The 11,694-nt window shown below is 46.3% G+C and overlaps 1 protein-coding gene across 1 annotated transcript; it reads left to right on the plus strand.

The window, feature by feature from the left end:
* Nucleotides 1-6,667: 6,667 nt before the first annotated feature.
* LOC120651185 (branched-chain-amino-acid aminotransferase 3, chloroplastic-like) lies at nt 6,668-9,160 on the plus strand. Its single transcript, XM_039928596.1, has 8 exons — nt 6,668-7,021; nt 7,119-7,302; nt 7,491-7,670; nt 7,762-7,893; nt 7,993-8,091; nt 8,218-8,430; nt 8,564-8,676; nt 8,778-9,160. The coding sequence occupies exons 1-8, from the start codon at nt 6,864-6,866 to the stop codon at nt 8,890-8,892; spliced, it is 1,194 nt and encodes a 397-aa protein (XP_039784530.1). The 5' UTR covers nt 6,668-6,863; the 3' UTR covers nt 8,893-9,160.
* Nucleotides 9,161-11,694: the final 2,534 nt, after the last annotated feature.

Genomic DNA, 11,694 nt, shown 5'->3' on the forward strand with positions numbered 1-11,694 from the left:
GCTCTTCGTGTTGCCTGTCGCTGCTCGCCGGTGGGTTTCGACCGACAACAAGTATATATACATATATATGCAAGCTATTGTTAGTTCTTGGTTTTTTCGCAGCTATGGTGAACTGAAACGTTTCACATATGATTAGATTTTAAAGAGGTGAAAGATATCATTTGTATTATGCAGAAACTATGCTGTTGAAGTGAGCATTCAATTGTATTATGTTAAAACCTCTTGCTTGCCTACACGAGATGCTACTGTTATGTTCTACATAGCATTTTGTCTGTGCTTTATAAATCATATAATTCTTTTACAATTTACGCAACCGATACAACTTTCTTTAGCCTTTGCCGATCTGAATAGCTGTTATGGTTATAGTACTACATTTCATACCTACTGGCCTTGCTTTTTCTTTTCCTTTTTACTTGAATTGATGTGTATTTAAAATGGATACACTCAAATATAATCAGAAGGCATTATACACGGTGACAACACATACCATTCACGCTTTCCCAACAGGCACGGCATTAGCGCACCAACCATCCTAGTTTGACATACTCGTCATGGGGTGTGCAGGGCACCGGCTCACATGAAGTAGCCCTTTTTTTTCCCAAGCGGCTACGGGTGCTTAGAATTTTTTTTTCTCGAATACGTAGAGAGCTGCACGTTATTGCATTAAGGCCTTGTTTAGTTGCCTTCAAAATTCCAAAATTTTACAAGATTCCCCATCACATCGAATATTTCAACGCATGCATGAAGTATTAAATGTAGCTAAATAAAATAACTAATTACACAGTTTGTCTATAATTTGCGAGACGAATCTTTTGAGCCTAATTAACCCATGAGGGGATAATAATTACCAAATACAAACGAAAGTGCTACATTATTTCACACCCAAAATTTACGCATCTAAACAAGGCCTAAGAAGAAAGTATTTGACAATTACAAATACAGACAGCAAGCCCATGCATAACGGTAACACGTACGGCTTAGGATTTGACTTACAAGACACGTGCTTAGAATTTGACTTCTTAGAACTATATCTATATTTTGTGATGGGGAGAAGAAAGCGCACTGTGGTGAAAGCCATAAATAATACTGTTAAATCCTACTCCCTCCGTTACAAATTATAGATCGTTTGATTTTTTTGACTTGAAGTTTGACCATTTGTCTTATTTAAAAATTTGTGCAGAATATCACTTCTTTTGTTGTGGGTAGTTTTATCAATACAAGATCTTCAAGAATGATTTAAATTTAGTAATATTTGCACAAATTTTTTTGAATAAGACGAGTGGTCAAATTTAGATTCAAAAAATCATACGAACTATAATTTGGAACGAAGGTAGTACTTGTTCAAAGAAGTTTGGACAACAAAAAGTATGGTGGACTGAAAGAGTACATGTAAAAAAACAGCCACGAAGATAGCAAGCTGTGGTCGCCGTCCGGCATGCATGCCATGCAGCTAATTAACTAGATAAGAAGCGCGGCCAGCCAGCGAGAAGAAAAAACAAAAAGGATCATCGGATAAGCAAGCTGGCTAGCTTGCATCTCGATCGATCGCCAGCTCAAAAGAGGGTAGCTCGATTTTTTTTTCCAACGGGAAAAGGCACAGAGTACGGGTTGGTGAGGCAACCTCCCGATGCAATCCCTACGCTTGATGAAGCAGCGCTGGAAAAGGAGAGAAAAAAAAGGCGACGGAGAAGCACAAGCGCAAGCGCAAGCGCAACAGGATTTGAACACCTGCACGCACCGAAAGCGAACGCGGTGGCATCCACATCCATCCGCGGTTCTCCAGGGGAACGAGGAAATTAGCGGGGAGCAGCGACCCTACCCACCCGGCATTTTCAGGTTCGTTCTTCACCCGACGACCCGCGCGGCGCGAGGCGACTCCACGGATTACAGGACTCGCTCGGGATCGGAGCCGTCGATGGCGACGTGGCGGAGCCGTGCGCCGCCTTCCTCCCGTTCCCCGGCCAGCGTGGCGGCGTGGGCGCAGGCAGCGACGACGGGCGACAACGGCGCCCGGTCCCTTTGTGTCACTGCCATGCTGCACCCGCGCCCGCATCGAGCTATCTCGCCGCTCGCGGGTCACCTGTCACGCCATCCACGCCGCTCAGGCTCTACGGCTCGTTTTGTCCGGTGTACCCATAACTGTGCCCCAATCGATCATCATCAAACAAGTTGCGTGCTTTTAGTATTATTTGCATTTTCAGATGTGTACTCCACAATACCTACAACTGATTTTCATCTAATACCTTTGAAAATATTGTCCAATAACTTGAAGTTGCTTATGGTCATGATATCATATCGCTTTCCTCATTCGTCATAAGCAAGAATCCATTTATCCTTTTATTAGGCATTTCTCTTAGGGGCGAGCTGAATTGAGGGGTGCACTGTTCTTGGATTTGCTGCTAGCCTTCTTATTTATATGGTGAAAATTTAATGATTAACACTAAACTTTTATTTTATGTGGGTGCATGGGCACTCACTTAGCTCTATATAGCTCCGCCCCCGGTTTCTCCCGTCAACAACTCCTTGGCGGACTCGTTCAAGTCCTTTTCCAAATCTGCAAATTTTTCTTCAAAATCCTTCTCAGCACGCACAGAACAAAGCAGCTTAAACCTCTCAATCACTTCCTTCTTTTTCTGATGTCTTCACATATTGATCGCGAAGTGGCGCATGCACCATTATGCACAAGAGGTGGGAAGCCATCCGGCCCATCCACATGGTCTTTAGCACAATTAAGCAGGCCATGGTGATGATCAGAAATCATACAAACTTATCTAGATGGACCCAATACATAACATCGAACTAGCTTCATTTATATACCATGACCAGTTGGTGTTGTTCTCTCGTTCGGTCAAACCAAATGCTAGCAGAACCAGTTGCCCCTCTGGATCCACCGCAACAGCAATCAAAAGTGCACCCTTATATTTTTCCCGTTAGGAATATGGCATCTCCGAGAATCACAGGTTGGCAATGCTGGAATGATTTGGTACATTAGGGGAACACCAGAACACCCCTTGTAAAATATACTTGTACACTCCATTGTGAGGAAGAGTCATATTTGGCATGTGAGTGAACCATCGGTGCCTGGCTTGAAGTGAGACACAACAGACAACACCCGATGTACCCTGGTGTATGACTCCAGGCAATCTCCCCATAAGAGATCCTTAGCGTGTTGCTTTGCACGCCATACTTTGAAGTACTTAACCTAGTACCCACTAGAGAAGGAACCGATGTGTCACTATCCTTGTGAACAATACCAAGAATTAATCCAACAGCCAAGATAACGTGTGGTGCCCTATACATGAACTTGCTTTGGCTTAGAGGATGGACAAGTGTGACGCTATCTTACGTTAGTGATCCTCCATTGACCCGTACCTCTAGCTATCCGAACCCAAACACCCTAAAGATATCCTTGTTTGCAGAGCACATCATAACAACCTTTCTGGTCCGGATGAATCACATAAAATGGCTGATGTACCACAAAACATAATCAGTCAAGAAAAATTATAACTATTCATCAAGATGCTCTTACGAATCTCTGGATTCTCACTATCAATTATGGACTCACCTTAAAAGAAATTAGAGCCACAAATGGTCGTATGGAGGATACCAAGGTCCTGGAAGTATTGGAATTTCCACATGAGTTTCCTTCGGCTACCGCAACTTTTTGGTGGTATAAAAATGTGCATCATCATGATTTGCAGATCTAGGCATTGCCCCCCCTCCTCGCCAGCTCCTCATCTCCTTCTATCTCTGCCTGCACTTTTGCTTGGCCTCCATCTACGTTATCATGCAATTCTTCTTCCCTTTTGTGATCATCATCATCATCATCACCATCATCATCATCATCATCATCATCATCATCATCATCATCATCATCATCATCATCATCATCATCACCACCAATATAAGATTCATTTTAATCATAACTTAAAGAAAGATCATCATCATCATTTGTATCTACCTCTTCTTCCTCAAAAGTACCATCGTCAAAATCATCAGAACCAGCTGACATATCAAAACCTAAAGCACATTAAGATTCTCAATACAAACAGGGACTCCCTCTACTCTCTCAACTGGGTCATGTGTTCTAGTTCTACAATATATTTCTACAACCACCTCCTAACAAACAACATTTGCACGCTCAACTATATCCTTGTACTACCTTCAATTCATCTCCAGTTCCAATTTCATCAAAACATAATGAGACGTAGTTTTACCATAGTCAAATCATCCTCTCACTGAAATTTCATCAACTCGACAATATTTTATTGAAACTATACGGTGAACTAAGCCTTCGAAGCATGGAGGACTCTCGAACAATTCAACATCTTCAAAAAATACAGCACAATAGTCCTACATGGCTTTGAACTCACGCATTACCACCTCCAAAAATTTGAACTCAAATCATAGCAATGGTATGGCATATTTTGTGTCAGATTGCACAGTAACCTTAGATATCACAACATTGAATGGGTTCAAAATGCTATGTATGAACCACAACATTCATTTTTCAACGAGATCGATTAAATAGGACACAAAATTTATATAGCTACTTTGGCCCACACAATGACACTATGTACACAAATGAACAATGCAACAAGTTTCACACGACAAAATAGCGGGCGTAGAAAAGTCTACGTATTTTCTAAACCTCCAATCCAACATTACAATTATCTAGTGCATCATATTTGAAAATGTAAATGAAACTTTAACCACCAATAATCTTAAATATAAATAAAATGAACCGCTAAAACAAAGAAGTAAGTAGGATAATATATTCCCTGGGTGGTGAGGAATGTTTTCCCCACTTTTCCCACCCCAGATCACCGGATTTATTTTGGGGGGGGGGGGGGGGGGGGGGCAGGTGGCGGTGAAGGAGGCTCGAGCTAAGGAAGAAAGGAGCCGGGAGGGAGGGAGAAAGAGGGGTAGGCATGGGGGCCAGCTAAATTATGGTCGCCCGTAAATAAGCAGTTGTGCGGTCGATTTTCCGACAAGGTTACCAGCTTCCCTGTAAATGAGGCGCTCCCCCATTATCTTTTTCCGCGCGCCATGATTCTACATGCATGGATTGAGCTGGTCCCTACCTGCGAATCCCAGAGGCACACTTGCTAACCTCGCCCAACTACTCCATATTCTAACGGTGATCCATACAATGCAAACTATAAAAAATGAAATGAAAAAGAGAGAAACCAAAAGTTTGACTCAATATTTTTTTCCAAAAGATTCCGAATATCAAAAATGGAAAAGGAAATTGGAGTAAAAATATAGGAAACAAAAATTTCAAGAACACATTTTGGACAAAAATTAATTGGATCAAAAATTTTAGGAGGCAAAAATTCAAGGAATAAATTAAACTCACAAAACTTTGTGAAAAAAGAACACAAAATACACTACTACAAAAAACATTTTTCGAGGCGGGCAAACAGCATTAACCGAGGCGGGCTCGGACCGCCATCGCGAGGGGGGCCGCACTCCCGCGAGCCCGGAGCCCCGCACAACGCGAGGGCCCCGCCGCCGCGAACTCTGGCGGCCGTCGCGAGGGGGGGCCGCGCGCCACGAGGGGCCCCGCTGGAGAGGGGGGCCATCGCCGGGGAGGGGAGTCGCCACGGGCTGCGGGTGCCGCAGGGGAGGGGCGCCGCCGGGCTGAGGGGCGCAGCTGCTGGTCTGGGAGAGAAGGGAGAGAGAGGAAAGAGTGAGTGGGGAGAAAAACCCTAAGTCCGGATTATATACTACGAGGGACATATCGGGTCGAGATGGGCTGTTGGGCTCTGAAACGGGCCACTGTTATTCGAAGCGGGCCTTGTAAGTTGTCCGCCTCGGTTAATGTATTACCCGAGGCGTTTACGCGCCTCGGTTAATGTATTACCCGAGGCGTTTAAGCGCCTCGGTTAATGTCTATTAACCGAGACGGACATTTTATACGTGACTGCCTCGGTTAATTAACTTTGCGAGGCGGTTTTCTATAACCGCCTCAGTTAATTAAACGTGACCGCCTCGGTTAATGCTGGCTATTAACCGAGGCGGTTTTTTTTCCTACCCGCCTCCGAGCTCATTTTTTAGTGCTCGTAAAATAGAATTTTGTAGTAGTGATATCACAAAAAAAAACTTTTGGAAACAAACATTTGTGACAATAATTTGGAAGAAAAATTTCTAGAAATTTTGAAAAAATATTTAGAAAGAAAAATTGCGAAAATAATTTAAAATATAAAAAGTTGCAGGCAACAAATATTGGAAGAAAAAATGGAAAGCAAAAGGTAATCAACAAATTTGGACGAAAGGTCAAAAACTTATGAAGAAAATTCCTAAAATAAAAAGTTGGAGCAAAACTTTGGATAGGATAAAAACTTGTGAACTAATCTTATGGTACGAACAAATAAAAAAGAAAAAAATTGGATGGGGCTGCTGCTGCGCGCCTGGTAGAGCACTAATCCAAGCGCTGCCAGAGCCTGCAGCATGCGACAATTGGACTGAGAAATAAAAGAGAAATAAAAGGGAAACAAAATGAGAGAAAAGAGGGAGGACAATGAATCATCGCATAAAATGAGAGAAATGAGAGAAAAAAAATCGACCGGAAGTGTATACATGGTCAAACTGTAGGCATGTGGCCTTTAGAGGCTGTAGATTTAGGATTGCGGTAGGCATGTGGCCTTTAGAGGCTGTGTCGCCCCAGGCTCATGCCACCCCGAGCCGGCATGGTCAAACTGGCTATCGGGTAAAGATAATTTTATACCCGGATTAAACTCTATATATTTCTTGTGTGTGCGGGGGCTGCCGTTGAGATCCGCACATCTCGCGCGCGCGCAGCTCGTGGAAGCGTTATTAAGTTTTCATTCTCGCTCATTTCGGCCAAGGCCTCGTCCACGATGGCTCTCCTCCCTGCCGCCATGCGATCGATTCTCAGAGCTCGGAGTACCCGTGTTCGTCGCGCTGCTCGCGACTTGCAGGCCGGAGGCGGCGGCGGCTGCTCGAGCCTCCTGCGCCGGTGGCAGTCGTCGCTGCCGCAGCTGGACCATGTCGACAGGTGAGCGATTCGAAACCCGACCGTACCGATCGATCTCCGGCTCTCCTTTGTTTCCTTCATTTGCGGACGACCGCGACATGCATGGATGCACGCGCAGGTCCGACGTCGAGAGCGGCGGCGAGATCGACTGGGACAACCTCGGCTTCGGCCTCACCCCGACCGACTACATGTACGTCATGCGGTCCTCGCCGGAGGACCTCGGCGCCTTCCCCCGCGGCGAGCTCTGCCGCTACGGCAACATCGAGCTCAGCCCCTCCTCTGGCGTCCTCAACTACGCCCAGGTCCGCTCCTCCAGCCCACCCAGGACGTTGTTTCAAGAGACTCTTGCTTTAATTTATTCGAGTAAATTATTCACGATGATGACGACAACGACATATACATCCCCTATTCCCCTAGCTAGATAGCTAGACACCGACGTTTCCTAATCGATCCTTGCCATGCCCTCCAACCACCGGCCGGCGAAGTGCAGGGGCTGTTCGAGGGGATGAAGGCGTACCGGCGGCCGGGGCGCGCCGGCTACACGCTGTTCCGGCCGGAGGAGAACGCGCGGCGGATGCAGTTCGGCGCCGAGCGGATGTGCATGCCGGCGCCGTCCGTGGACCAGTTCGTGAACGCCGTCAAGGAGACCGTCCTCGCCAACAGGCGCTGGGTGCGTTCCACTATTTCATCACGCGAATGCGCGTCGAGCTCTCGGCCCGGACGCCATTGATTGACCTCTGCGACGATCTCTTCCGTTCCAGGTGCCGCCGCAGGGAAAGGGGGCCCTGTACCTCCGGCCCCTGCTCATGGGGAGCGGCCCGATTCTGGGGTTGGCGCCAGCCCCCGAGTACACGTTCCTCATCTACGCCGCGCCAGTCGGAAACTACTTCAAGGTCAGTGCACGCACAGGCCGATCACGATCGTCGAGACCCGGAGACGCACGAGACGTGAATAATCACAGAGCCTGGAGATCTTGTTTATTTTTTTTTCAGGAGGGCCTGGCGCCGATCAACCTCGTCGTCGACGACGAGTTCCACCGCGCCATGCCGGGCGGCACCGGCGGCGTCAAGACGATCGCCAACTACGCGCCAGTACGTTCGCTTGTTGGTGGCGTTCAGCTGCGGCGATGGCTGCCGCTGGCTGTTCTGCCGCGCATTGTGCGCGGTGGCTGATCGATGAAGGGTGATCGGAGATAATGGTGGTGGTGATGCGTGCAGGTGCTCAAGGCGCAGATGGACGCCAAGAGCAAGGGGTTCACGGACGTGCTGTACCTCGACTCGGTGCACAAGCGGTACCTGGAGGAGGTCTCGTCGTGCAACGTGTTCGTCGTCAAGGGCGGCGTCGTCGCCACGCCGGCCACCAAGGGCACCATCCTGCCGGGGATCACGCGCAAGAGCGTCATCGAGCTCGCCAGGGACCGCGGATACAAGGTCGCCGCCTCTCCTCTCATCTCATGACTCTGAACTTGTCTATCTCCTCTCTTGTTCTGTCCGTACACCGCACCGCACGCACAATTTCCAGCAGCAGCTTACGACGCTGATCCCGTCTGGCCTGGCCGAGCAGGTGGAGGAGCGGCTCATCTCCATCGACGACCTGATCGACGCCGACGAGGTGTTCTGCACCGGCACGGCGGTGGTGGTGGCGCCGGTGTCGGCGGTGACGTACCAGGGGCGGAGGTAAGACTGCGCATATCCCCATCTCGATGGATCGATGGATCTGTCGTCGTGTGTCGCAGAGGACGAGAACAACTCATCGATGCTTTTCTTGGGCGTTTCAGGCACGAATTCAGGACCGGCCCGGACACGGTGTCGCAGGAGCTGTACACGACTCTGACGTCCATCCAGATGGGCCTGGCCGAGGACAACAAGGGATGGACAGTGGCAGTAGATTAAGGCGACGGCATGGGGTGCCAGGGAAGGGCCACGACATTCATATAGTATTTCTTGCTGCTTATTATTAGGTTAGCCATTGTGAGCAGCTATTGGTATTATTGTCATCACCCATCAGGTTGAAAAAGCATGCATGCCATGATCAGCGTGTAGTATCAGGGCAGCGGTAAAAATAAACCGTGTGTGTTGAACTGTTGCTGGCGATTGAGCAGCCGTTGGTTTGATCTCCGAGCTCTGAATCTCTGATGATGTTCACCCATCTTCCATGCCATCCCTGCATCGACAGTTCCATTTCAGTGTGTGGTGCACGTCACGAGCTCTGGACATGATAGATCAGTCTAGAAACATCGTAACATGCTCGACAATTCAATGATGACGCGCAGTATCTTGTAGGCTGGGCATAGTATAGACGTAGCAGGATAGCAGCTATCGGTGTGAGGATTTTTGGGGATGAAAAGAACGTGCACCAAACTGCAGCAGGGTCAGAACTCAGAAGTCACCATCTAAAAAAAAGAGAGACAAGCCCTCAGAAATCACTTTTTTTCCTTCAAGTCCACGTGGGCGTGCCAATCCGAACAAACAGGCGTGTGCGCGTTGATCAGGGAAAAGAATTCTCTGCGGCGGTGGGTGTGTGTGTGTGTGTTGAAAATGGCCATCAGGGACTCAGGTTGATGATTAGGTTTAGTAACATCTCCTCGAATGTGCAGATCATTGCATTAGGTTTAGCAACATAACCCAACATCATGCTCTTTTTCAATCCAATCAGTACAAGTGCTCAGTAATATGTTGGATAGACAACCCTGAAAGTATACATCTACATGATGATTTTAAATGGCTGTAACAAGCACATCGCTATGCCTTTTTTTTTCTATCCAATCCAATCAACACAAATACAGGCATAGATTTCTAAATTTCTGTTCTATAGTCTTCGGATTGTGCACAGCAATGACAGATTGTCATCTTCTGTTCGTCCTCTGATTACTAAAAAGTAGGCTTGATGGATAATCCTGCTCTTAGAGAATCCTGTTTGTCAGTTTTTTCAAGCATCCATATGTTATGTTATAATTCTAAAACCTCAAACATGCTTTTATAAATGAGTATCCTGTTTGTAGCATGTTAGTAACAAACATACACATTTGCCCGTCCATCTTCACAACCAAAAATAACTTTCAGGGTAAAAGTTTGGCAGCTCTATTGAGTAATAATGAGCTGGGATTGAGCTGCTACAGTCTTTGCCTTGCCTCGGCAAGCTTGGCCAGGGCCCGGGAGAGCTCCTAGCCATCAGCCAGCCATGGCTGCTACTCCCTCCATTTCAAATTATATGTCGTTTTGGCAAATCTAGATACATAGATTTTGCTATGTACCTAGATAAACACTATGTCTAGATGCATGACAAAACTTATGCATCTAGATTTGCTAAAACGACCTACAATTTGGAATGGAGGGTGTACCAATCTTACCTTGCTTTGGCAAGCTTGGCCACGGCCCAGGTGAGGTTTTTTTTTTGAAGCCAGGCCCAGGTGAGGTTAGGCCGCTTGTCTTACAAAGCATTACCTGTTGACTTGTTGAGCATGTGGCAGTAGTAATAGTGTAATACTGTAGAAAAACGGACAGGTAACAGTAGCAAATGCTCTCAAGTGGCCAGGTAACCCCCAGAGAGAGAGAGAGAGAGAGGAAAAAGTATGCCAAAGGTATTTTGGTCCATAAATTTTAAGAAACAGGTCGAAGGGGAATGTAGTGGTATATTTCAGAGGGTTATAAAATTGTAGTGACACGGTTTCTATATGATGAACTGTAATGACAGATCAGTGAACTCAAAAAATTGTAATGGCATGAATCCAATTAACCCTTTTTTTATAAAACAAAAGTCTCTCTGTTTTCTTCGATATCTGTATCATTAAATTCATCGGCTCCATGGCTGTTCCATTTATTTACATTTCACTGCTTGTTATATACTTTGACTGATATTTTGAACACTTATTAATCAAAGTGCATGTTGCAGAGCTGGCAGCAGTTTTCAAGTCAGGGTAGGGAGCCGGCAGACAAGTATGAGGGTGTTCTGCGCATGTGCCGGCAAAGGAGTCATAGTTTTTACCATATTTAACAAATCATTTACATTTACATGTAAAAAGTATTTTGTCCAATAAAAAGTCATTCCACCAAGTGACAAACGCAACTTGCTATGGTGCTGATTTGAAGGGTTGTAGGTTATGCAATTGCAAATCGTGATGTGCAAGTCTAAGAGTTGTAATGCTGGTGATACCAATCAATATTTGGGGAAGACAATAGAAATCACCACTAGAGGGTACCCTCTCGAACTAATTACAATCCATTATCAGAGTGGTATTTAGTATTATATTCTAATATTTGTGCTTTAGGGAGGTGCATATATGCACTGTTTTGATTTCCTGAAAACTGAGTACCCTAACCACATTCGCCCCCTCCTGGTAGGTGCAGAAACCATGTGAAAAATCTCGATATAGAAGATAGGGTCAGGTGTAGTGTTGTGCATTCAGTGGTTGTTGTGGGGGTTGGGGGGGGGGGGCGTTGCTATATATTTTTTTTTGAATTTGCTCATTTATTGTATTCACAGAACTCAGATTCGCCATCAGGTCGCGATCCAACAACGTGTGTACAAAGCTGGGGAGGGGATCAAACCAAATGGTTCGTTGATCCGGGTCCCCGGACAAGCCAGAATGAGCTAACTCATGGGCACAACGATTACAAGAACGGTGGACATGAGCAACATTTTTTTGGCTAAAATAAAGCGACAGCAACTCTCGAATCTCCCAGAAAATGACACCT

The sequence above is a fragment of the Panicum virgatum genome, chromosome 9K, assembly GCF_016808335.1.
Source record: "Panicum virgatum strain AP13 chromosome 9K, P.virgatum_v5, whole genome shotgun sequence".
NCBI lineage: Eukaryota > Viridiplantae > Streptophyta > Magnoliopsida > Poales > Poaceae > Panicum > Panicum virgatum.

Bases quoted from the DNA above. Each gene is read 5' to 3' on its own strand.
- LOC120651185 (XM_039928596.1), top strand. From the start codon at position 6,864: ATGGCTCTCCTCCCTGCCGCCATGCGATCGATTCTCAGAGCTCGGAGT. The intron at 7,894-7,992 runs GTCAGTGCACGC...TTTTTTTTTCAG, and splicing joins CAGTCGGAAACTACTTCAAG to GAGGGCCTGGCGCCGATCAA. The intron at 8,431-8,563 runs GTCGCCGCCTCT...CTGGCCGAGCAG, and splicing joins CCAGGGACCGCGGATACAAG to GTGGAGGAGCGGCTCATCTC.